Here is a 26,922-nt window from a genome sequence, read left to right as displayed (position 1 = left end):
ATCTATATAACTAACAAATTTCCCAACCAATCATTCACTTCAGTACTTACACCCCATAGACCGGGAGATGATAATGACATATATTAATTAAATATTTTTTCATTTGTACCAGTATGGCGGTTCTTCAGGGGTCTAATTACGTAAAGGCAAAAAGGAAAATGATGGTCATAGCGTTCGCACCGGCGGCACAATCGAATGGGCCTTAATCGAACGCGTCGGAAAAATAACGAGTGTCGAACTATTTGTTCCACAAAAATGCTTGTATTTTCAGATAGACGAAAAAAAAAAGAAGTAGGCGATAGCGTAATGCCATACTTCTCCGGTGTGGCTTACAGCCCGCCATACCGACGCGATTACATTAATTTTAATAAAACAATTCAACCATTTGTACCAGGCTAATTTTTGGATAGGAACCAGTGGGCATTACGCAATATTACACGGGTTCACCTGGTGTAAATCGTAATAGTACGCTGTTGCCAGTTAATAGGTTATTACGGCCAAAAGGGTCATAAAATTTAAGAAAATTGTCTATATTCAACTGCAGGAATCATTTCAACTTTTTACCACCTTTATTGTTTCTTTTTTTTTATTTAATTTACTACATCCACAAGCTCGCAGATGCCCGTGCCTTTTTTTTTACATTTTATACTAAACATCAGCAGATTTTCGCTGGATTTCATTCTTGTCGTCTTATTTATTGGGAGACGTGGCCCACACTGAATATATATACATAATCTATAATAAAAATATGTAGCAGTATATGTGTAATTCGTATTACCACAATCCAGCGGGTCCTGGTCCGCGCTTGATCAGAGAAAGCACAGGCTCGGCGACTCTGATGTCGCGTTTATGTATAGATAGATGTCTTGAGGCTGTGCTCTAGGATGGTCCTTTCTGAAGCACCCGCCGCTCGGCCAATGAATCTGCCGATAGCGTCGTCGCCATCGTCCGTGTAGTAGACACAGCTGTTAGTGTGCCTAGTAATGGAGAATTTTACTAGGTATGCCAAATAACTTGAATTTTTTTTCTCAGTAATACCTGTTTGTATACCTAGTAGTTTTGATTTTATAGACATTCAAAGTTTCGAAAAATATCGAGTCCCGCTAACAGCCGCGCTAGTGCTGTGACGTCATTTCACAACACGCCGCGCGGGAAGCGTTCCGCTTAGTATCACTTTTTATCATAACTCGGTTCCCTATCGAGATATGATTTTTTTTATGAAATACTTTTTTTGCTTTTTGTACGATCTACAATTAAGGTCCTATACCTATATCGATCATCGTTATCGAGATTTCGGTTCGGAAAGTAGATTCTACCGAGAAGAACCGGCAAGAAAATCAGTAGTTACTCTTTTTCAACATTTAAAAAATACAATCATATTAGTTAAATACAATTACATATATATGTATGTAATGTATCCTGCCTGGAAACAGGTATTAATTCCAAGCTTTTTTATCATCTACAAAATCTTGTATCGAATAATATGCCTTTTTAACCAAAGTATTTTTTATAAAAGATTTGAATTTACGAAACGGCAAAGATCCTTTTTTCTCGTGAAAGGTATCGAAAAATTACTGTAATGAAAATAGTAGTGTGTTCCGACCTATAAATTCGTAATAATTACTCATGGTCATTTTTGTGACACGTTTTTCGTCTTTTTCATTAACTCGCTAATAGAAAATTGACATTAGTTGGAGTTTTCTTTCAGAAAGGAATAAATTACCTCCATCGCCTCGTCTACTTTGTCGACCATAGGTCGTCCTTTGACTATTCCTCTCCTCAGGTAGTGCATGATATAGATGAGAAATACATGTTCGATGGTATCGAGCTCTGCGACGAGATACGAGTATATGTACTATGAATATAAATATTGTAATCAATCTAATCGCTTCATAGCTTTTATCAATTTTTTTCGCGTTTTAACATCTTTTGGATTTCGTATCGGTTCAATAAACCGGCGAAAGCTTGTTTCATAGCAAGGCAAAAAATGTCTTAATAATCTCACAGTTGTGGATTTTTGGACATCTAGGTGCTGCGGGTGAAACTTGGAATTTTGACAACATGTTCAAAGGTGAAATTCAGTAGCGGGTATTAATCCAAAAATCTCCATGGAAAAATCGCTGTGAAAAATTTTGTGGAAAGCCAAAGGATCAAACAGATCAACACTCTATGTTGGAATGACCTGGTAGTGCGAAGCACTAGCACAGAGGAGGTGGTGGTTAAGGATACTGGCAAGTACTGAGTAGTAATGTACCATAAACTTTTTTATGTTAACTAACTTATAGTTAAATGTAGAAATAACTTCTATATAATGGCAATAAAATAAAACATCACAGAACGTTTATTACATTTATTGTAAGTAAACAATAGTAACCAACAGAACAATTTTAGTTCCTTAAGTAATAAAATCTATAGAGCTATTTGCAAATCTGTAGTTCTGGGTAATGTATAAATTACATATATAGTTCAAAATCAATTCTATTTGAGCTATAAAATTGAGAATCTTCCCCATGTTTCCTAACCCAGACACCATTTTTGAAATAGCCTTCTGCGGACCATTTATTCATTTGTTCAGTTGAATGTGGGCCAGAAATTTCAGCACTATTCTCTTGTGTCCATTTAAATTCCCACTGTAATTTTTTTGATGTAGCATCATCAGTACTACTTTCACCAGTATCTTGAGGTTTACCACCAATGTTAAGTTTTTCTTTTTCATCAAAATCATCTGCATACATATCTAATTGGGGATCCTTATTCTTAGCTGTATCTTTTGCAATTATATCATTTATATTTTCATAAGTTTCTTGGTAAATATCCATGTTACCTTCTTTAGTCAAAATTTGATTTGCAAGTTCCGTAATTCTGGTAACAGTTTTACTACTCTCATCTACTATTCCTGCTTTCTTCCTTCTCCAACGTTCAGCACTAGAGATTTTAGAATTAGCACCTAAAACAAGATACAAAATTAAGTACTATAATTACATAAAATTAGATGTTTAACAATAATAATCCTTTCTTTTCTCACCCAGTCTTTGTAAGCATTTTGCAATACTTTCTTTTGGTTTCATAAATTGTAATATCTCCTTATAATTTTCAATGATATTATACTTCTCATTTGTTTCCTCCTCTTCTGAATCAGAATCTTCAAAATTACTGTTCGCTTTATCTTCTTTAAATATTTTGTATTTATCCTCTGGTCTTCCTTTAATTTTAACCCAATCAATATTATCTAACCAACCATCTCGGATCTCCTTTTCTTTTTTCCAGTGGTAGTGTCCTTGTGCATCAAAATGACCTTCCTCAAGTTCTTCTTTCATATTAAAAGGAGTTATAGTAACCTAAAAATGTATTCCATATTAACATTGCTTTTATTCTGATTTAGTTATTTTAATATAACAATAAAAACAAAAATATAAAAATTATCATACCCTGTAGAAACTATTCTGTACATGATTTACTTTTTAACAATCTTTCATACTCACATTTGCACTATTGTTGTATCAATAAAATAAAGATTTTTCAGTAATGTAAAGAAACCAATATTTTTCACCGTTATGCAAAATCTTAGTTTTATTGTCAAATGTAAGTTTGCACAGCAAACTTTTTTGCTTTATACAACTTATACTTTTTCCATGGGAACTTCACAAAAAAACTACATTTACACATTATAGCACTTCTGTAGCTCAAAATTTTGAAATGGTTTGTACATATAGTATGTTATCATTTAACTATGTCTTTAGATAATTACTAAAAAAGTATAATTAAACACTAAGTCCTCACACTAAGTACTCAAACACAAAGTTCATACCCTATTTTTATAGAAGTACCATAAACCACTCTTATTTGACTCTTTATTACTTTCATTACCTTCTTTAATGAAACACAGTCATGTTCATATTCAAATGACTGAACAAATAAGATTGTCAAAATTTGTATATTACCATACAATGCATTTTCTAATTAATATTTAAAACCTATTAAAAGAAAATACCAATGTTAATATTTCTATGAATAATAATATACATGTAAAATTATTTACTGATACAGGAAATTTCATTTTGTATTTGTCAATAGATTAATATTAAGTTAATAACCAATATTACACGACTTAGTATATAATTATACGTCTCTACTTATTATGTTTTTGATATAAGATGGCCTTAAAATGTTTACTCACTTCACCTTCCATTCCTGCAACTCCATCTTCTTCGCCTTCTATGTCATCCGCATTTAGAACATTTTGCTTTTCCTCTTCTGCTGCGCTATCTTCTTCGTCAGAATCTAATGAATGCTTCTTGCCTTCTTTAGATGCTTTTCTTACATTTTCTTCAAAAGCGACTGATGCTACTCTTTTGGACATTTTGAAACTTGTTAATGAATCTTTTAAAACAACTTGTTATTGTCAGGATGTTATAATTTATATATTTTGTTATAAATATGAATCAACAGTCGATCCGTAGGATTATTTTCGTTGAATCCTGATTTCCGAATCAATAATAATAATAATAATTAAATATATCACTTATCAGATACCACAGACTATAGAGTATAGACTACCGTCTAGCATAATTCCACAGACTACATATGAATACCTACCTACGTAATTTGTTATTCGACAGATTATAATTTATACTTTACATTTTACGTTAAGTTGTGGAGCTAAAGCATTAAATTAATGTATACAGGACTGATTTTCTTGTGTGTTTCAATTATAATATGATATTTGTCTCAGATTCGATTCGTACTAAAGAATTAACAACATTAAATGCTTAAATATATATATACAAATATGAACTAAAACTAGTTACTGTATAAATCTTGACCGCGTGGAATGTTGGCAAGAATGCTAGCAGCATTTCCCCGTTGAATCGCAATTCAAAAAACGAACCAGCCCTCCTGTCACCAGTGGAGGCAATGCCACTACTCCAAGGGCCAAGCGTTTCGACAGCAAATGGAACAAAAAAAGTAATTAGATATAATACACGAATATTTAGTTATTTTTTTGGCTTCAGCTTTTTCCGCAGCGGCACCGGCTCTTAACATTGTTTCTCGGATATGAGATGGGGCCAACGTGTCAACACATGTAGCGTCCCACACAAGGGCCCGACCTCGTTCCCAGGGAACCAATGTTAATCCATCAGGTCTCTTACCATCATCACGACTAATTCCACGAGGCTCAGTAAGAGCAGGAACGTCGATGGTGGCAAGAGCCCTTTTTATTATGTCATTAAGAGAACCGTGGCGGAAAAGCCTACCTGAACTCCTTGGGCAAGAGAGACCATGTAAACCGAAAGAGTCTACCTCCTTTCCACACGGGCATCTGTGTTCAGAACACAGAGGTGTTCCCAGTCGGAGACCAATCGATATGCGAAAACATTCATTATCTAAAAGTGTCCCAAGATTTTTAGAGGGTAATGAATTCAACCAGTGACTAGACTCTTTAGATGATAACGCTAGAAGCCTGGCACGGTCTTGAGCACTTGTTAAATTTTGTGTCAAACTGTGTAGTGTAGCGTGAACCAATGAAGAATCCCAAAGTTTTTGTTTTGTAACTTCCTTAGGGATATCATCATTAGGGCACTTTACCTTCCAGGTCTTTATCGCCTCAGTAACATTCATGATTTTTACAGATTTTGATTTTAAAATTTCTGAACAAAGGTCTGAAATGCTATGTACAGAAGAGAGAAAGGCCGGGAGGGCAACATTTAATATTTTTCTCACGCCGATGCCACCAAAAGGAATGGGAAGTGTAGCTTGAGTCCAAGAATATTCATATTCGTACTTGGTAGAAAAGAAATAGATCAACAGATAAACGTATATAGCAAGTATATAAGAATTGCGATTTAAAATTACCACGGTTTCCGTAAAATAGAGGACAGTTTCTTTTTTTAAATTGTACGGTTACCGAACGAATTCAAATATTGAATGAACGATATAATAGGTAATGAGATATTCTACAAAATTCTCTTACAAATTCATTTAAAATATTGGGTATATTTTGAAACACATTTGTATATAAACAATAACATTTAAAAATCAAACATACCGACTTATTTCGTGAATATTATATAATTTTATTAAAAAAAGCATTTTTTTAAAGAAATGATATTTCGTATTGTTTCTATGGTTATTAATTTTTTTTAATTTTATAGCTATCCAACCAACTGTTCAGCCAACGTGATGAATAAAATAAGAACGATTTGTAAATTGTTACATAATTAATGTTTTTATACATTTTGAGTATATAATCGATACTTACCAAACAGATTTACGTATCTATTCGATACTAATTTTAAAGTATTGAATGATGAGACTTTTATTTTCTTAATGGTGAGGGTAAAGACCTCTTTTATTAAATCTTTCCACGAAGATGCGCCCCACTATTTATCGCGAGCTGCGTGAAGTACAGACCGACGAATGTTAGTCTCCAGTCGACCATCGACCAATGGTGTACAGTGTACACGGCTAGTTTAATTTACGCTGCTGCGGATCTAGTCATTGGAAAGTTGCTTAATTATATGTATTACTTTTTTGTTTGAAATTTATTTATTTTTTATATTTACTAACAACAGTTTGAAATGTCTAGAAAAACAGAACAAACTGTTCTGAAAAGCCAGGTATGAACAGTAAACATAGGTTGAAATTTCGTTAATGTAATTTATATGGTTAATTAGAATTTATATTTCTAGGCAAAAGAAATAATCTCAAAAATATATGATTTTATGAAAAAAGAAGCAAATAATGATTACGCAGAAAAAATAACTGATGCACGCTGGAGGACCGCACAGGCTGTTGGAGTGTCTGAACGCACCGTCACCAGAATTTTGCGCGAAAGAAAGGTCCTTGTAATAGAGTCTAGTTCGAATGCGACGCATACAAACAACACAAACATTGAGAAAAATTATGAAGTTACATTGTCTCATTCAGAAGAAAATTCTTACTGATGTTTTATTTCAATAAATATTTTATTTTTATGATCATTAATAGGCTATTTTATTTTTATAATCCAATCTTTTCAATACTTAAATTTACTGTGTGTTCAAGTATAGTGGCATTATTGATGATAAATTACACTGCATATAATATGCAGAGCCCTATGGGCCTATCAAAAGCTGGTAATTTGTATATGTATATTATTATAGGAAAATAATGAAACAACATATTGCATATGGAATTAAATCATTATTAAGTATGCTCTACTACATAACATCGTATGTAGAAGTAGAGCATAATTCCAGTCAGTACTGCTACACTAGGAATATCTTCATTATAAAAACTAATGAGTGTGTGCTCACAGTATGAAGGTAGTAGTAGAACTCAAGGATTTCAAAGCACCTATTATTATTATACCTGAACCGACCCACTCACCCACCCACCTCCCACAGAGTGGGTCAGGTCACTGCGGATTGAATTCTAACAATGGTATCAATCATGGACTTCTGTTTGGAAATTAGTTCAGTAGTTTCATCTAAAGGTTGGGTTATTGCATCCCTGGTAAAGTAATAAAGTATTCTTTGTTTTCTCTTCGTAGGCAACATAATTGGTGGAAACCTTAAACATGCCCTTAACATCTTGAATCAACATGTAAAATTAGGTTTAGAGATAGAGATATCTGTAAACATGGCCTAGGTGAAGGTTCCTTATCGCATATTGTTTTCTTGCTCAATAATCCACTGTTCATTTGGTTCCATTAATATTAATTGTTAGTTGACTTTTATTTTCATAATTTACATGCACTTGAGCATATTAAAATTTTGTAAACAGGTTTGTGATTGTTAATGTTGTCATTGTATAATAATAAATACTTATTCCCTTATGTTTTGTTTTTCTTTATGTGGTGGGTTTAAAAAGAGTCTTTTATGCATTCAAAATTAAATTTACATTGGCAAAATAATCTATACCATATTTGCACAATTTGGAGTCGATGATAATTATGACTTTAGATTGGATTGTTATGGATTATTTTTCTTTATACATTAATAAAAGTGTTTAGTGAACCTGGAATGAATAATTTATTAGCAACGAAAATATACAGATCTAGAAGTGGCTATTAGTTTCTCTTTTTAAAATTTTCAAAAATTAAAATATATTTGATGGTTAATAAAAAAATTGATATAATAAAAGTTATGAACTAATTTTAAATCACAAAATAGATCATGTTAATACCAAAATGGAATGGTTTATACATACCTTTACTTTGTATAAATATTGTTTTTGTCCTATTAACATATCATCTAGTGATTGGCTGATTGGAAACTACAAAGGGAAACTATGTGAATCAGTGATGCCAGCATTTCTTCCCCAGTGTTTTCTCTTTGAATTTTTCACTTCATAAATTTATTTTCTTTCTAACCATTAAAAAAATATTTATAAAGATTTAAAAAAAATATTTATAAAATTTTCATACTACATACTTCATTTAATTTTTAATCACTAAAATGATGCGATTCTGAAAAGTGAAATTAACACACCAACTCTTGCCATAAAAATTTATTTCATGACATTTTTTCCTAGCGGTACATTAGGTTTATTAATTATTTAATATTCCTGAAAGAGCATTAAGTCTGATAAATAATCCCAATTTTTATTTATTATAACAATAACTATTTTAATAAAATATGTATTTAATTTTGTCAATAATGGTTATAGTCGAATCAATATACCTATAAGTTATACAGAAAATAAAATCGCCATGACATAACAGCGAGATAAATCAAATCATTAACTTTGTCTAAACTATTTTGGTATTTTGACAGATTACATTAATATTACTATAAATTTGGATTAATCTGCGCCCTGTCGGCACTACTTAAGTAAAATATTTTGCTTTTTCAAATGTTTGTTAACTGTTCTTTATACTTCACAATATTTTATTAGCTATATTATAATAGCTAAATTAATTATTTGTCATTATTAATAAGTAGTTCTCGTGCTTTTAATGACAAACATTTTAATGATATCTGACAACACCAAACGAAATTCCTTGAGGTTTTATGTTCCAAGTAATCAGTGACAAGAAAAAACATTAATGTTAAATAAGTCTTAATAACACCTACTATGATGTGATAATCCGTTATCCTTTTTAAGTATTTCTGATCAGCTTTTATAAAATTAAATAAGTGACACCTGACAGCACTTGACGATTTAAGCAAAAGACGCGTCAAATACATTGACTATACGTAGCAAGCTACATATACTAATTGTATACTAATACTGCCGTTTTGCCAGTATTTGCCTTTTTTTTTAGCTTTCGACATTATCAGTAGGTAGTCGTTTTTGAAGAGTGGCTGTATTTGACATTTGAGAGTATTGGGGTGTATTGAAAATTAATTTAATTATGGCAACTCCAAATGTCGAAATTGGCAACCTAAGAGATTTTGCAAGCACTGGGGTATTACCCTATACTTCTCATAATATTTTTTGTGTCACATTCAATTATTGAATTTAATTTAATTAGTACTCAAAAGATAATATGATCTAAAGATGCTTTTAAGAATAAGCCTGTAACTGCAAATTGACTACCTTTTTCGTTTTGTGGAATGCCTAAGTATTAACGATTTCTGACTTGCTGTTGGTATAAAAGCAAATTCTAATCAACATTTTAGATATTGGAAACATCGCAGGGACCGCAATGCCTACCAATGACCAATGCTTCATACAAAATTATAGTCTATCAAATAAATTTAATTACAATAAAAACAGTTAAAAAAATCATGTACCGTCTTAATGTATGCAAGATATCAGCGGGCATGGTGATTGTATTGAACTCAAGCCAAATAAGGATATGTAATATAAATAAATTAGTTAATCCAAAAATTAAGTTAAAATGTATGTATTTTTAGTTTGTATACTTTGTTAAATACAACGTTGAATTAAGTTAGCCAACTGGCTGCTGCTATATTAAAGTAATTTTCACCGCATTATGTGTACATGGCAGCATGTGTACTTTGAAGAGGACCACACTGGTGTGGATTGAAAATTTGCAATTTTGCACTACCGGAAGTTTTATGTTTGGTAACGGTGAGAACGGCGGTTTTCTGAATAAATATAATACGATAAATGAAATGAAAGTTCAAGTAGTTTATATCAAATTTAAAAACTCTACCACTTTTACGAGCTTTAATACTACTTACGTTAATAACAAAATACAATATTGATAATTTGTTTTCGTAATGATTGATTAAAAAAAAAATTGGAATACAATTTATTTATGTGAGCCATTCTAATGACTAATGGCAGTATTATGTTATTAACTTTTTAACATAATATTAAGAACTTTTTTTTTAAAAATAATACAGACATATTTCGTACATTAATTCAGTACTTAGGATCTATTTACAAATTCGCTATATTTGAATCTGATCAGTGAAGTAGTTTGTGTTCGCTTTTGTTGCATCATTGTAATATTTCGCAGGTTCGGTTAGTTCCTTATAAACTTTATTCTGTTTTTTAAGCATGTTGCGTGTGTGAAGGTGAATTAAATTTTTTATAGTTAAAGTTTATATAGATAAGTAATGCAAGAAGCAATACTTTATACAGCTATGTGTAATTTTTACATTCAAATAAACAAAACTTTCATAGTTTACAGGTAATATAGTAGAAACTGCCAATCATAGAGTATAGTAGGTAATACAGAAAGAAGATATGTCAACAATTTATGTCATGTCAAACTTAAAAATCAATAAACGTGTTCTTTGATATTTAAATTTATTTGTTTTTTTTTTTAGTGAAATAATGACAAGGTATCGTTCAGATGAGCCTCGTTTTACTACATTTCCGATCGATATATTTTTATCAGTGATGAATTAATGAATTAAGTTTGAATATCACACTTGGGTGACCTTGTAATAATGAAGAAATAATATGAAAATGTCTTTTAAAGAAAATTTATAATTTTAGCAGGCCCGTCTCCATTTTGAAGAGTATCTTAGAAGATTACTCCACCACTTTTTATTCTGTAATCTGTGCTTGAAATTTATTGGATTAATTTATTGGACATCTGTTCAAAGATGTCCAATAAATTATAAAATTGCTTGGGATATTAAATATATAATAAAATAATATTTATGTGATCTTTTATATATATGTATAAAAGCGAAATACCATTCACTGATTAATCATAAAATTTCAAAAACTTATCACCAACAAGTAAGAAATTTGGCAGGTAGTTTTTTATAGGGAGTAGACATTCGCTAAGAACAGACTTTACGAAAATCTATGCCTAAGGGAGTAACGAGGGTATTTTTTATGTTATAGAGGGCAAACGAGGCGGAGGCTCACCTGATGGAAAGTGATTACCATCGCCCATGGACACCACCGGCGAAAGTTGGTTGCACAAAGTGATTGTGCGAGGCAGAAAAAGGCGTTAAAAATTTGTGTTATGTAAATTTCGAGCTGGTAATGCCGCTGCTTTAGCTACTATTTATATTATATATTTAAAAAAAGCCTTATTATTACCGTTTTAGTAAGAATTTGTAAAATTCATTATACAAAACGCTCTTCCATGGAATACAACTTCGTTCTAATTTTGTGATTAGTCTAAATTAATAATTTTACTACCCATTATATTATTTCTAACTGCCTATTGTTTTGTAGCGAGTTAATAACACATCGATTTTTTCAACACATCACATTACTATCTTCTTAGAAATTTCCACATTCTGTATATTTTCTACAAGAAAATACATAATCAGAGCTAAAATAAATAAATGCTGGAATACGAAGATAGTGTAGTAGATCTGGTGCCGTATCCTCTATTTACTTGTGATATATCAGGGCTTGAAAATAATACTATTGCAATATTCGCTGATGACACAGCTGTTGTGGTCACAGGTATAACTCATGCGGCAGCAGTGAAAAATGGCCAGGAAGGCATTAATACGATGGTTGGACAAGAAAATAGTGTATTGAAATAAATGAATTATCAGTAACATCATCTTCATCATCATCTATCATCGGGTATACATAAATAATTACACTATATACCATGGTAAATACGAAAATAATGCTAAATACTTTGACATTGCTCTAGATGTAAAATTTCACTGGAATGCTCGTTTAAAAAGAACAAGCATAAAAAGCTACTATACAAGCAGATTCTTATGCAAGTATTGACCTACGTTACCCAGCTTTGGGGCTGTACCCAAATAATTCAAAGGTTCCAAAATAAACTTAAATGCTCTATAATATTATATACAAGAAATGACGACTTGCATTGTGAAAATGTCGATTTTCATCAAAGTAGAATTTGTAAGATAATAATCCGCAGAATAAATCACTTTAAGAAGATTATAAAAGGTTTGAACATTTTGCGTTAGCTTATATCAATATAAAGTTGTGAGACAATACAAATAAAATCGCTTTAAAAAATCACTTCTCCTTAATAGAGTCAACAAGAAAAGTGTTAATGGATGCATTCTTATGTTTATAATTATTCTATTTAACAATTTAAGTTATAGAAAAATATTCAATAGTCCTTAGGCTAGATGTTACATACTGATGCTACATACGTGTTACAATGAATATTTTATTCTTTAGGTGTTTCATTCAATAAAAATATATTTCATTAATTTTTTTGTCAAAATATGCTAATTTTGTTTGAAATAAATATCAATAATCAATTTCGCTTTTTTTCGCTTCGATTTTATTAACATTTATCCTTTTATAATTATTTCAACTATATATTTACAGGTAATAAGTATTAAGAGCTTTTTCTTCTACAATTATTTTTTCTTTTCTGTGCAGAGTTTAGTATATTTGATGTACTTGTTGACTTCAAATTATGAATAATATTTGAAATTAAATTTGTTAGCGGAAATTGCGTCAATTTTATTTAATGTAGGCTGGTCACATTGTCATTCATTTTTTCTAAAATTTCGTGTCAGGGCTCTTGCTGTGGCAATATGGCTGTAGCTTTCGAGTTTTACTGGTAGTGCGCGGTGCTCTAATCATTTTCAATATAGAACGAAGTATTTCCGACGGATCAAAAGTTTCATTTTTAATTTTTTAGTGATTACTGTATCTGTTTACTTTGTTTTTACCCAAGTTGTGTAAGGATTTTCTAAATTTTTCAATCCGTCGTCACCAGAATTCACGCGACGACAAAATGGCGTCGCTTGACAAGATTTTGCAGCGAATTATATTTTTCAATTTTATTGGCTTATCATAAAATAATTTAAAAAAATGTCACAACAAGTGTTTCAATGTTTTTATATTAAATGAATTGAATACATTTTATTTATTTCTGTCCGCAATTATTTAAGATACAGTGCATTCAATAGAATTTCAACAAAATGCTCTTGGTAAGTGTTTTAAAAGCTTTTTTGCCTTTAATTTAGTATATATTAATATATCAGCAGTATTTTCGGGTTTTTAATAGTACGAGAATGTTCTAGAAGCTGTGGGTGTGGCCGTAAAAAACGAAGAATATTTGAGACGTAATAGTGAATAAATCGTTTTCTACGATTGTTTACAATAGTTTTTCGTGTTTTTATGTATTAAAACTTGTTTGTTCCACAAAATAATCCGTTTTCACTGCTTCTTTGTTACGTAATCTTACCTAAGAGGCCAAGAAAAATGATTTTGGAAAGGGACCCATTTTTGCAATTTGGCTTTGAAAATTGGTCTTACCAAGTACTACTGATGTAGGCAGATGCAGTTGAGGTTATGTTTTAATATATTTTTCTTTATTTTAGTGATTAGGCTATTTTGAAGTGAATTACATAATTGTTCATTCCTATGTTTTAAAATTATTAATTTTTAAGAAATTACTTTAAAAAAAAGGTGAAAATGTTGTATAGGTGTTTTATTATTAACTTGATTACTCGAACAATGAATAGAAAATGCTGGTGGTATAGATTCCTTGTTGTATGTCTTAATTTACAAGGTGGAATATCCTTGCACTTAACTTTTATTATTAATAATTATTGGTAAATTGACCCCCCCACTTCCATACATATTCTCACTTGTGTAGTGAGTAAATCACCTGATTTTCTATATGTTGCTTACATATTTGTAATCATGATAATGTGTACTTTTGTTTTATTTTTTATAATAAATTATATTTTTATTCATTTGTCAATTCATTATTAATTACAGTGTCGCTTTCAGTATGTCTTTATTACTATTTTGTTTATCAGTGCTTTATAAATAATTGAATAGTTTAACATGTGTTGTGTTGTTCCAGAAGGGCTCAATGAATGAATCTGGGAGTGATTCTATGAGTGAGAAAGGAGAGAAGAGTGATTCTAGTGGTTCAGGCTCTGGTAGTGACAGGTGTGTATTATTTTTAGTTACTCCAGATTAATTATGTGAATGTTTATTCAATAATAAAATAAATTCCTCACCAGCGACAGTGGTTCTAGTTCCTCTGGATCTGGATCAGCTGGCAGATCAGGATCTGAGAAGTCTTCTAATGCAGACCGATCACATCTTAGCGATGACACAAAATCTTCACCAAAGCATAGTATCGCTAATTCTTCCAAATCAGATCATCACACCGATAAAGATTCTTCAGATGATTCAATATCAAAACGAAAGTCGAGAAATAATCATGGAAAGGTAAAATCAGATCTGTGGGAAGATAATCCTGATATTTATGGTATAAGGAGATCAGCCCGATCAAGAAAAGAACCAGATCGACTGAAACTTGCTGATAGTGACTCAAGTGAGCGAGGACGAAGTCATAGAAAAAGTAGAAAAAAAAGGTAAACAAACAATTTTAGATTGTGTTTGGAATTATAACTCTCTATATTTGATGCCCACTAAGTAATCAGTTAGCATAATTTAAGGTTTTGAATTAATTTAACCTGAATTTTAATCATAGCCAATCTTTTAAATATTATTTTATTTTATAGCAACTCATGGAATTCAGATACCTCCGATAGTGATAGTGATATGAAGGGTTCCCCACCTCCACCCTCTAAAAGACCAGGCCAAAGAAGTGTACCTCTAAGGAAAAAGAAACCATCGAGAAGAAGAAGATTTACCAGTGATGAAGATGAAAGTACAGAAGCATCTGATGAAGAAACTAGGAGGTAATGTAGAGGTTTGAAATCAAGTTACTATTTTTTTAAAGTATTGTTTAGTAACAATTGTAATAAGAAAGTATTATTAATAATGCTTTATTATTTGACATTTATTGAAAAGATGTGAATTATACCATTGAAAAATCAACATTGAATTAAATCCTTGGTTGTAGAACTCCATCTGGGTAAGCACCCATCTTAAAAACTTATATTGTTGTGCTCCAGTTGGAAAAGTGAGTGAGCTAGTTTAACTAAAGGCATGATGCATAAAACATCTTAGTATCTAATGTTTCTGCTGTAATGGTGCTGTGAGGGAAAGGAGGGATGATTAGTGTTATCGAACCAATGTCTATGTGCAGTGGTGCGCACTTATCATTGTGTTTTTTCCATTATCATCAAGTGTATCATTGGTTAATTTTTTACTCTTTGTTGTGATGTATTAATTTTTTGTATAATTGAAGATGTTCATTCAACTAGTTGGAGCTTTTTTTAGTGTTTCATTACAGACTTTATTTTATGAAAGTCTTAAACTAGTGAGGCTAATAACATAAATTGATGCTAGACAGGTAATTGCCATGTTTTACATATAACCTTTCTGATCCTATTTCAATTCCTTTAACTTTGTTTAAATTCAAATTAAACCAACATTTGTTAAAGTTTAAGTCTGACAAGTAAAACTTCAAACATTTTTTTGCTCAAAGAAGACTCACTTTATTTTTAATATTTTATCAATCAAAACATACCTGTAGAAGCTTAGAAAAATTGTTACAAGTTTTTTGTAAATGTTTAATTGTGCATATTTATTGCACATTTTACATGCCTTTTTTATTGTTATTTAACCCTTGTGGTGGTGGTGGCAATAAAATATCTAATCAAAAAAAATGTATTGAAGAATTGCTTTAAGAGAAGAAATAGTATCTAGAGTTTTAGCATTTGTCGTGTCTACACGATCAGAAAACATTCCGATAGTCGCCACAACTAGTATCGGAATACTTGGCATCTCGAGCATCGTTCTTTTCCTCAGTCAATTGGAAGGTAAAGCCAAATTGGCATAAAAAAATGTTGGTGTGCCCAGCAAGGCAAGACACTATTTCACGTCGGCCCATCGACTAAAACCTCGACCCCATATAGAATACTGCTCTTTGGACGGGTTCTCCCCAGTACCAGCTCCTTCGGTTTGACCGTATCCAACGCAGAGCGGCTTCGAATTATCGATGATCAAGCCCTTATCGATTTACTTGATCCTTTGTCTTTGCTTAAAGATGTTGGATCACTCTGATCTTTTACTGAATTTTTCACGAGAAATATTCCGAGGAGTTGTTCGGATTAATACCGGCTGCTGAATTCAACCTTTGGATATCTCGTCAAAATTCAAACCACCTTGATGTCCAAAAATCCTCAACAACGCGATTTTTAAGTCATCTTCCGCCTCGCATCCACTTTGTGGAACCAGTTTTCGATTTTTCCGAACCGATTCGACTTGAGAACTTTTAAGAAAAGAGCATACTCTTTTCTTTAAAGGCCGGCAACGCTCCTGTAAGCCCCCCTGGTGTTGCAGATGTCCATGGGCAGTGGTAATCACTTTCAATCAGGTGAGCCTCCTGCTAGTTTGCCTCCCCTATATCATAAAAAAGATAATTGATTAAAATAATTATTATAATAAGGATTTAAAATAGATAAAGACCAATATATGGCCGTATAAAAATGCAAATGGATTAACAAACACAACTTTTTTTTCATGAATTGCCTTTTTATAGAGAAAATAGATAAATTTTATAACCAAATAATAAATACAAATTATTTGTACTTGTATGTTGAATATACTCATTATTACTTATTTATACCTATAACTCATAAGGCTGAGCTGGAACGCTTTATAGGTGAAGTGAACTGAGAGTAAAATTTTCGGTATGAAAAGTAGTTCACAAGAGACTCAAAAACGAATGATGTAAATCATCTTCATCGTCAGTCATCTTTAAGAAATTTCACTTCTAAAAATTGGTGCATCACGAGCATTTATTTTAAATATTCTGATTAGTTAATTGATTTAGCAATAATATTATCCGTATTAACTACTTCACTAATTATTATTGTTGATAAGAAAATACTTCGTTTTTGTGCAGTCGTATGTTTTATCGAATCCTTTAATATCGGAATTCGTAGTCAGATGATCTTTGTGTTATCTGTTAACAACTCTTCTCCTGTATTGAAAGAGCAGAACGTAAGCAATTTTCTGAGATAAACAAGCGTCTTGTGCGTGTCTACTGCTCAGTCAATTGCTGACTACTTCAGAGCGGCAAATTTACATGATGCGAATTCTATCTTTATAATGTCGTCTTATGTGTGTAGAATTTGATCTTTCTTTTTTTTTCACAACCGAAATCGAAGTTAGACTTTGATCATTGGAATTTATCTTCTCGATGTTCGGTTGAGATGCATTGTCGCTTCGTTGAAAATATTTGATCTACCTACACAATCGAAATGTTATTAGCTCTTTTTTCAAGTCAATGGAACATACTTATACATGAAATACATTCAAAAAGCAGCCTCAGAGTCAAAATTGTGGTCTGTTTTGACTTATTATTAGGATTGCACTTGATGATTTTTTATCCTGTATGTATGAATATGAAAAACATGAATTGTGTATATCTGTGGGTGGAATAAAAATTTCTCAATATCTTTATAAATAAAGTATTTTTAAGTATTTGTATTAATGTGCCAAAAAATGCATATTTCCTTTTTTTATGGTATGTATCGGATATCTGCTTTGTGAGAATAATTTTATTAATGGTTACAAATAAGAATCATTTAATTAGGTACATTATTGTCGTGAACATCGTGGCGCCATTTTAACTTTGGAATTAATACAAGATGGCGGCCAAGGACATACAAGATTTCATGCGTAAATGCGTTCAGTTTTAGTGTTAAATTTACTTGAAATCATCTTTATTATAAGAAATATTTGAATGATAATTTCTTAGCCAGTATATATGCGAATGTTTTTATATCTTTTTTAGAAATAATTATTATGGCTTTTAAAACTCCAATAAATATACTACAATATTTTTTTTTTGTCAGAAATGTGTCACTTCCTGATCCGTCTTGTTAGAGGTCATAGAAAATGATAAGTGTATGCGAATAATCATTTTTCAATTTTTAATTTTAGAAGTAACACCATTTTTTTTTGTTTATAGTCGCACAGCGACACGGCGTACTGGAGCTGCTGTCAGTTACAAAGAAGCCAGCGATGAACAAACTGACTCTTCAGACTTATTGGAAGTTGAAGGGGAGGGAGAAGTCGAACCTGAACCTGAAGACCACAGTGAAACTATTGAAAGGGTTCTTGGACATAGGCGAGGAAAGAAAGGAGGTAAATTGTCAACTTAAATTCGTAAATTTTAGTTTAATAATAATATTTAATCTTGTCACAAGGTGTCTTTATATTATAAATTATTTTGTTACTTTCATTGTTGTGGAATGTAGTATTAAATTTTAGCTAATGTCTTCTTATCATTGTCCAGTCACTGGAAATGTGACTACAGTTTACTATATAGAAGAGCATGGAGATCCCAATGAAGGTTGTAATCCTGACGATGAAGAAGCAACTGAACCTCAGTACCTGATTAAATGGAAAGGATGGTCTCATATACATAATACATGGGAGTCAGAGAAGACAATTAGTGAACAAAAAGTGAAAGGTCTTAAAAAGTTAGAAAACTACATAAAGAAAGAAGCAGACCTTTCATGGTGGAGGCAGCAAGCAGGTCCTGAAGATATTGATTATTTCGAATGTCAATCTGAATTACAGCAAGAATTGGTCAAGACTTACAATTTTGTAGAAAGGATATTTGGTAAATATACCTGTAATTGTTAAAAATTTCATTGTTTACTATTATAAGTTTAATATCTGATTAAATCAACATGTTTTTAGCTGAACAAACGAGAGAGTTAGAAGGTGGTGGCACAGCTCATGAATACTTTTGCAAATGGGAGTCATTACCATATGCAGATTCAACTTGGGAAGATTCTTCTCTCATAGAAAAAAGATGGCCCGCAGAAGTTGAAACATTTAAAAGTAGAGAAGCTGCGAAAACTACGCCGTCAAGACATTGTCCTGTTTTAAAACGACGGCCGAAATTCCACCAAGTAAAAGAACAACCCGAGTATATGGGAAAAGATCAGGTAGTTATTAAAATAACAAAACGAAACAATTTAATTCCTCAACCATTTATTTCGTTATTTTGTTTTACTTATTAAAAAGATTTAAATTATTTGTTCCCAGACTTTTATATTAAGAGATTACCAAATGGATGGATTAAATTGGTTGATACATTCCTGGTGTAAAGACAATTCTGTCATATTAGCTGATGAAATGGGTTTAGGTAAAACAATACAGGTAAATAATTTTGATTTATTTATATTTTATATTATAATATATAAATTATATCAATAGTCTAAAGAATAGTTAAAATATTTATATTTGTCTTTGTTTCAGACTATATGTTTCTTATATTATCTATTTAAATCCCAACAACTGTATGGCCCATTCCTTTGTGTGGTCCCTCTAAGTACAATGACAGCATGGCAAAGAGAATTTACGCAATGGGCACCTGATATTAATGTTGTGACTTATATTGGTGATGTAACAAGTAGAAATATTGTAAGTAATTCTAAAGTATTTTATAATATTTCATTAGACAACATATACAGACCATAATTTATAAATAAAATAAAAATACTCTTAAATTACAGATCAGGCAGTTTGAATGGAGTTTTGCCAGTTCAAAAAGATTAAAATTTAATGCAATATTAACAACCTATGAGATTTTATTAAAAGATAGACAGTTTCTGAGGTCTTTTAGCTGGGCTTGTCTGTTAGTTGATGAAGCACACAGGTTAAAAAATGATGATTCACTTTTGTATAAAGCTTTGAAGGAGTTTGATACAAATCATAGGTTACTGGTTACTGGAACACCATTACAGAATTCCTTAAAGGAACTATGGGCACTTCTACATTTTATAATGCCATACAAGTAAGAAAATTTAAATTATATAATCTAATTTATTCATGTATTGTATTTTTCATTATTTTGTACAAAATGTCAGTTATGTGTAGGTCTAAGACTGTTATTTTATTTTTAGATTTGAATCTTGGGAGGAATTTGAAAAAGATCACGAAGATGCCGCAACTAAAGGCTATGAAAAATTACACAAACAATTGGAACCTTTTATATTGAGAAGACAAAAAAAAGATGTGGAGAAATCTTTACCTGCAAAAGTAGAACAAATCTTGAGGGTAGAAATGACTTCCATACAAAAACAATACTACAAATGGATTCTTACAAAAAACTATAGCGCATTGCGGAAAGGTGTAAAGGGGTCAATAAATACATTTATAAATATTGTGATAGAACTAAAAAAGTGTTGTAATCATGCGCTCTTGACAAAACCGGAAGATTTTGAATCGAGAGCATCGCTTGCAACTACAGATGCTGTTGAGGTATATAACTTTTTGTTTTATTTTTATATGCAATTCCTATATGTAGTTATCTATAAATTGATGCCTGTTATTTATAATATACTTGGAAACCTAATTGATGAAATCTCCTATACGAGTTTGGATGGTCAATAAATGATAAAAAGTTTCTTGTTCATGTTCCTTTAAATATATTTTGTTTTAGAAACTTCTAAGAGGCTCTGGGAAACTGCTATTATTAGATAAATTATTGTGCAGGCTAAAAGAAACTGGCCATAGAGTGCTTATATTCTCACAAATGGTAAGAATGTTGGATATACTTGCTGAATATTTACAAAGGCGACATTTTCCATTTCAACGCCTGGATGGAAGCATTAAAGGAGAAATAAGAAAGCAGGCTCTTGATCACTTTAATGCTGAAGGCTCACAAGATTTTTGTTTTTTGCTATCTACAAGAGCAGGTGGCCTCGGTATTAACTTGGCTACTGCAGATACTGTGATAATATTTGACTCTGATTGGAATCCACAAAATGACCTTCAAGCACAAGCTCGCGCTCATCGTATAGGACAAAAAAATCAGGTAATTATTGTTTCAACTTATATTCATGATGTTTTTTATTAGAAAGTGCAGTTTTTAGCAATATTAATTTGTAACATTAATTTCGTAGGTCAATATTTATCGATTGGTAACTGCAAGGTCAGTAGAGGAAGATATAGTAGAAAGAGCTAAAAGAAAAATGGTTCTTGACCATTTAGTAATTCAGAGAATGGATACTACGGGCCGAACTGTCCTTAACAAACGTGATGCCTCAGGCACGAGTGCAAATAACCCTTTTAACAAGGAAGACTTGAATGCAATTTTGAAATTTGGTGCAGAAGAATTATTTAAAGATGATGATGAAAATGATGAGGATCCTGTCGTAAGTATTAAATATATTCCTGATTTGATAGTATGTTATATTGTCAATCTTCTATTTTTAATAATATTAATTTAATTAATAAAATTAATTATTTTTATTAATTTTAATAATATTTTTACTTTATTTTTAGTGTGATATAGATGAAATTTTGCAAAGAGCAGAAACTAGAGATGAGGGCCCTGCAATGGCAGGTGATGAACTACTTTCAGCATTTAAAGTAGCTAGTTTTGCATTTGATGAAGAAAAGGCTGTAATGGAAGTGAAAAAAGAAAGTAATGAAGAGGAAGGCAAAGATTGGGTATGTGAATCATTATTTCCGTTCATTGATTTATTCAATGAACATTCATTTACATGTGTAGTACGTTTTCTACTTTTTATATTATTTAAATTAACCGGATTTTTTTTTAATAGGATGACATTATACCGGAAAATGTAAGGAAAACTATAGCTGAGCAAGAAAAAAATAAGGAAATGGAGGATTTGTACTTACCACCTAGAAGAAAGAACATGCAGCAAAACAATGCTGATGATAGTAAGTATATAGGACGAAATTATATTTATGGGAATATTGATCTAATGTTTCATTGAAATTAAACTTGCGAGTGTTATGCATTACCGTGGTCATTAAGTTATCTGTGATATTGCAATAGAAGGTGGCCGCAAACGTCGTGGTCGCAGTGGTGGGGACGGCGGTGACGGTGGCGATGGGGCGGATGGCGAAGGAGATGTCGACAGTGACATATCTGACGCCGATGTAAGCGCGGACGACGACCGACCTAGGAAACGAGGACGTCCTCCTGCATCGCACAGGGAAAAGATAAAGGGATTTACGGATCAGGAGGTAAGATGATAGCTATTTCTCCTACTTATATTTACTCCTTTCAGTAGAAGGATTATTAATTACAAGCATTTATGGTATCATTTTAGATTCGTAGGTTTGTGAAAAGCTTTAAGAAGTTCTCTGCACCTTTAAAGCACCTTGATAGCATAGCTTGTGATGCTGAACTACAGGAAAAACCATTAGCGGACCTCAAAAAATTGGGAGAAATTCTTCAAGAGAGATGCAAAGCAGTTTTAAATGATACAACAGAATCTACTAGTATGTTTAATGTTCTTATTATTTATTAATATATAAAATTGACAATTATGTATATTATAAATATGTGGTTCATACTTGGTAATTTTAGACGAGCATAATGATGGGCGTAAAAATGCAAGAAAGACTTTTAAGCTTGGTGGTGTTCCTGTTAACGCAAAAACGATGGCAGCCTGTCAGGACGAGCTCGCGCCCTTAGATGATTTCTTACCACAAACTAAAGAAGAAAGACTGAAATGGCAATTAGATTTCAGGTAATGTTTTGATAAACGTGATTCCAGAATAATAAAAAAATAACATTATTTATCATTTTATATTTATAATTTTAGGACAAGACCTGCTAATTTCGATATTGAATGGGGAGTTGAGGATGATTCTAAGTTATTAGCTGGTATTTATCAGTATGGAATGGGTTCTTGGGAAGCGATAAAAATGGACTCTTCATTTGTTATTGGTGACAAAATTCTTACTAACGAAGACAAGAAGCCCCAGGCGAAACATTTACAATCAAGAGCAGAATACTTATTAAAACTAATCAAAAAGCTACTTGATCAAAAAAATGGAAAACAAAAACAAAGAAAACCAAGAATGAAGAAAGGTGCTAAAGAACCTGTAACAAAAGACACTGTTGATGAAGAGATGAGTTCAGGCAATGAAAGCAAAAAAGGGAATAAAAATGCAAAAAATGATAAAGGAGAAAAGGTTTGTGTATATATTTTAAATTTTGTATGTAAGTTTACATTCAACTTACAAGAAAATTTTAAGTAGATTAATGTTACATAATTTCTTATAATATTTCTTACCTATATTATTTTAGGGAAAGTCTAAACTTGAAGATATTTTAACGCATGATGAAACATCCAATGACAGAAAAGAAAAGGACAGGAAACGCACACGAAAAGAGGGTAAAGATCGACCCAAAAATGATAAAATTAAGGGTCGCAAAAAGCCAGCTGGACCTATGCATTTTACTGCTAATAATGAACCAAGAGCCTTAGAAGTTTTAGGTGATTTAGATCCATCGGTATTTGAAGAAGTATGTTTGATTTTATTCCATAGAGATCTTATTAATTTGGTATCAATTTTTATGTGATGATTATTTATTAAAAATATAATTTCAGTGTAAAGAAAAAATGAGACCAGTGAAGAAAGCTCTTCGTGCCCTTGATAACCCAGATCAAACTCTCTCAGAAACAGAACAGGTATCCCGAACAAGAGCTTGTCTAACACAAATAGGAAATCAAATAGATATATGTTTATCTGAATATCCAGATCCTGAAAAAAAAGTAGAATGGAGGAGTAATCTCTGGTATTTTGTGTCAAAATTTACAAATTTTGATGCTAAACAGTTATACAGGTTATATAAATATGGTCTTAAGAAAAATGTAGATGGTAAAAAAGATGGAAAACACAAAGAAAATAAGGTATTATTTTAAAATAGTTTCAACTAAATTAAATTTTGAAAAGTCTTTTTTATGTTTAATATTTTATTGTCCTATTTTAGTTAAATGCTAAAAACAATATAAACAGCTCAAATAATCATGTGAAACTATATAAAAAAGAGGCCAAACACGATGAAAATAATCGAAAAGAGAAAAGAACAAAGATTGAAAAGGACAAAATAGATAAAAATAATGAAAAGATACCCCATGCATCCGGTGTAAAAAGGAAACTAGAGGAGGGAGAGTGTGATCCAGAACCAAATGAAAACAAACGACATGAGAGGTAAGTGAGCACTGATATATTTTATCATATTTCCTCATAGTTAAACATTGAACTCATTCAGGTGCACAGTTTCCTCGCTTTGTCGTTGCAGAACCTCTTTATTTCATAACTTTTTATCATCGCTAACTTTTCCTTTCATCACCATTGCTTCTTCCATACCTGCAGACATAAACACAAACAAAAGGAACGCAGAGATAGGGAAGGGAGCCTGAAGCGGGACGATTTGATGTACAGAGATCGGAGCCGGACGGAACGAGAGAGAGAGCGAGACCGAGAGCGAGACCGTGAACGCGATCGTGATAGAGATCGAGATCGAGACAGGGAGAGAGATCGAGATCGAGATCGCGATCGTGACCGGGATCGGGATCGCTCTCGTACGCGAAGGGACAGCGGCGGTGTGGGCCCGCCACGTGTGCGTCCGCCCTATGCGCCTCACGCGCATGGCGACCACGCTGCGCACCCGTCGCATCCGGCACACCCTGCTTGGACGCCGCCCGCTTATCCGGGTCCTCGTCAGTACCGTGGTGGCGAACGCAACGCTCGGCCACATGATAAGAGACGGTACACATATTGTTATGATAGTTATAACCATTTACATTCGTACAGAATATTATTTATTTTATTAAAATTTTTCTTGATAATTAGGTTTGGAGGATATGCAGCAATGGGTGGTCCATACAGTGGATATTACGAGGGTACGGCGATGGCAGGAGGAATGGGTTTTCCTCCTGTACGTCCATACCCGGATGATTGGCGTGGTTATACACCACAGTCGGACTATCCATACGACGAGCGAGATTATGAGCGCGAAGTCTATAGAAGAGATTATGATCGGCGGGCGCCACCGACTTAGCAAGCTCATCGATTGAGCTGTGAATGTTCTCTGTAAATATAGTAATAACGATAAAAATAAATATGTAAATAGTCAATAGATATAGATCTCTTTCCGTGGACGCTGATTTAGACGTAAAGTGTAAGTGACAAATAGTGCTGTGGTTTTTATCTATGTGATAAGCGAAGAGCATCATCGATTTTGACTTGAGACATTTAATATTGTAACCGTGTTTTGTAAGTGAGACTGTATAGTAAATTTATTTATTTCCAAGTCTGTCGATTATTTGTTAGTGTACAGTTTTAGACAATATTATTTTTACATTGTTTCAATTTGTTGCCAATTTTACCGGTTTTAAATAGTAATATCTTAATCTACTATTTCTTGATTTTCTATTAATTTAATGCCAATTTTAGGTATTTATTTGTCTACGACAGGTGATATGCGTATATGATAGTCAATGTACAAAATTCTACAATTATTAGCCGATTTGCATATAAATAAAATCATGTGCAGTTCAGAACTTGTGTATAGCTTAGAATGGCACATCAATATTGTCATTGCATTTTGGCAGTGTATAGGAAAGAGTTTCATTGTATTTCCTTTCTCATTAAACATGCATTTCTGAGTCCAAGCGGGATTCGTACAGTCCTATTTTTATACATATGTAAAGTCTTATTCTCTGTTACATGCAATTGAGTGTAATAAGAGTGGAAGCGTCTTGGTATAAACCATGATAAATAAACATATTATTAAAAGTTGATTTATGTCTATTAATTCTGCCCTTACCTTGTGATATTTAATTGTTATACGTGACTCGCAGCTGTTTCGTCTACTTAATTATTCATGGTTTAGAAAATAAACATCAACATCATACAATACAGGATAAAATTAAAGTTATACCATGTGGTAATTGTCTTTTTTGTTTTTGTTTAAGGAAATATATGTACAAATACAAGAAGTGAGTGATATTATGTATGTCTAAAATATAAAAAATAAGAATCACCTGGAGAAAATAAATTATTGCAAAGTTGCAGTTAATTTATGAAATATATTGTTTAAGGCAGACGCCGACCAATCGACGTAACAAAATCGGTTTGATATTTTCCTTTTTTAACTAACTAGCGATCCGCCCCGGCTTCGCATTGGAATAATGCTATGGCATCACAGAAGAAACTTCTAAATTTATAAGGCTTTCTTAGTAAATTGTCCATGTATTATATAAAAAATATCTCTTGAATCAATCTACCTATTAAAAATAACCGCTGCAAAAATTGTGTAATTTTAAAGATTTAAGCAAACATAGGGACGGTCATAAAAAGTCGCTTACCGACTTTTTTATACTATGTAATTATAATCATAGGAAGTGCGAATAACAGATAGTCTTTGTAGTCGTATTAAAAAATTGGAAGTAAACAGAAAGTCACATAGTTATAACAGGTCTGTTATAAAAATATATATTTTAATTGAGATAAAAAAGCATTAGCTTTTTAGTATAGTGAGCTGCAAATGATCACGGCTATTTATATATTATTAGTCTGTGATTTGTTATAATCACATTTATAATTAGTCCAAAGTAGAGGTCTTTCTGCAACGTAGGATTCGATACAAGGCTAACTATGCTTGTACGGTTTTTGCTTATATATTCTCATATTCAACTGCCTATGTAAGTCCGTAAATCCGTATTGATACACAGCCGGTTCTCTCCCGTTGTGTCGGATCGCGTTTTATCAGATTATGAGTGAGATATGTACCTGTGTCAGTGCACAAACTTGTGCACTGTATTGTACTTAGTCGTTGAGCCTTAAAATTCGTCACTGTAGCCAAAAATTGGGCCAGGGTGGCTG

The 26,922-nt window shown here is 32.1% G+C and overlaps 2 protein-coding genes and 1 long non-coding RNA gene across 12 annotated transcripts; 2 read left to right on the top strand and 1 right to left on the bottom strand.

Annotated features, from left to right (window-relative positions):
* Positions 1 to 2,335: 2,335 nt before the first annotated feature.
* LOC124530573 (CD2 antigen cytoplasmic tail-binding protein 2 homolog) lies at positions 2,336 to 8,322 on the bottom strand. Of its 3 annotated transcripts, none has more exons than XM_047104813.1 (4): positions 8,191 to 8,322; positions 4,178 to 4,349; positions 3,026 to 3,338; positions 2,336 to 2,947 (listed from the first exon to the last, which is right to left on the bottom strand). In XM_047104813.1, the coding sequence occupies exons 2-4, from the start codon at positions 4,187 to 4,189 to the stop codon at positions 2,454 to 2,456; spliced, it is 819 nt and encodes a 272-aa protein (XP_046960769.1). In that variant the 5' UTR covers positions 4,190 to 4,349; positions 8,191 to 8,322; the 3' UTR covers positions 2,336 to 2,453. The 3 variants fall into 3 exon arrangements, with proteins under 3 accessions (XP_046960769.1, XP_046960761.1, XP_046960752.1); XM_047104805.1 differs by lacking the exon at positions 8,191 to 8,322 and adding an exon at positions 6,260 to 6,384; XM_047104796.1 differs by lacking the exon at positions 8,191 to 8,322 and having other exon boundaries at positions 4,178 to 4,594.
* LOC124530592 lies at positions 6,444 to 6,975 on the top strand. Its single transcript, XR_006966475.1, has 2 exons — positions 6,444 to 6,617; positions 6,690 to 6,975. It is a non-coding gene; the product is annotated as an uncharacterized LOC124530592 (long non-coding RNA).
* A 4,561-nt stretch (positions 8,323 to 12,883) lies between the features above and the next one.
* On the top strand, positions 12,884 to 25,838 carry LOC124533029 (chromodomain-helicase-DNA-binding protein 1). Of its 8 annotated transcripts, none has more exons than XM_047108219.1 (24): positions 12,884 to 13,301; positions 14,189 to 14,274; positions 14,355 to 14,705; positions 14,856 to 15,035; positions 18,221 to 18,396; positions 18,548 to 18,877; positions 18,958 to 19,208; positions 19,309 to 19,422; positions 19,522 to 19,686; positions 19,779 to 20,059; positions 20,169 to 20,526; positions 20,708 to 21,082; positions 21,171 to 21,422; positions 21,553 to 21,720; positions 21,834 to 21,954; positions 22,073 to 22,263; positions 22,350 to 22,521; positions 22,610 to 22,772; positions 22,848 to 23,220; positions 23,336 to 23,554; positions 23,640 to 23,942; positions 24,023 to 24,243; positions 24,409 to 24,804; positions 24,889 to 25,838. In XM_047108219.1, the coding sequence occupies exons 1-24, from the start codon at positions 13,293 to 13,295 to the stop codon at positions 25,094 to 25,096; spliced, it is 5,463 nt and encodes a 1,820-aa protein (XP_046964175.1). In that variant the 5' UTR covers positions 12,884 to 13,292; the 3' UTR covers positions 25,097 to 25,838. The 8 variants fall into 8 exon arrangements, with proteins under 8 accessions (XP_046964175.1, XP_046964161.1, XP_046964168.1 ...); XM_047108205.1 differs by having other exon boundaries at positions 14,349 to 14,705; XM_047108212.1 differs by having other exon boundaries at positions 14,186 to 14,274.
* Positions 25,839 to 26,922: the final 1,084 nt, after the last annotated feature.

Source organism: Vanessa cardui, chromosome 1, assembly GCF_905220365.1.
Source record: "Vanessa cardui chromosome 1, ilVanCard2.1, whole genome shotgun sequence".
In the NCBI taxonomy this organism is placed as follows: Eukaryota; Metazoa; Arthropoda; class Insecta; order Lepidoptera; family Nymphalidae; genus Vanessa; species Vanessa cardui.
The sequence above is the reverse complement of the archived record's forward strand: the minus strand, read 5'-3'. Positions and strand labels throughout refer to the sequence as shown.

Excerpts from the sequence above, each read along its gene's own strand:
- LOC124530573 (XM_047104796.1), bottom strand. The coding sequence starts at position 4,360 with ATGTCCAAAAGAGTAGCATCAGTCGCTTTTGAAGAAAATGTAAGAAAA. Across the intron at positions 3,339-4,177 it reads TTGCAGGAATGGAAGGTGAA|GTTACTATAACTCCTTTTAA; the intron begins GTGAGTAAACAT and ends ATACATTTTTAG. Across the intron at positions 2,948-3,025 it reads AAAATGCTTACAAAGACTGG|GTGCTAATTCTAAAATCTCT; the intron begins GTGAGAAAAGAA and ends ATCTTGTTTTAG.
- LOC124533029 (XM_047108197.1), top strand. Across the intron at positions 19,687-19,778 it reads ATGTAACAAGTAGAAATATT|ATCAGGCAGTTTGAATGGAG; the intron begins GTAAGTAATTCT and ends CTTAAATTACAG. Across the intron at positions 23,555-23,639 it reads ATCCATCGGTATTTGAAGAA|TGTAAAGAAAAAATGAGACC; the intron begins GTATGTTTGATT and ends ATATAATTTCAG.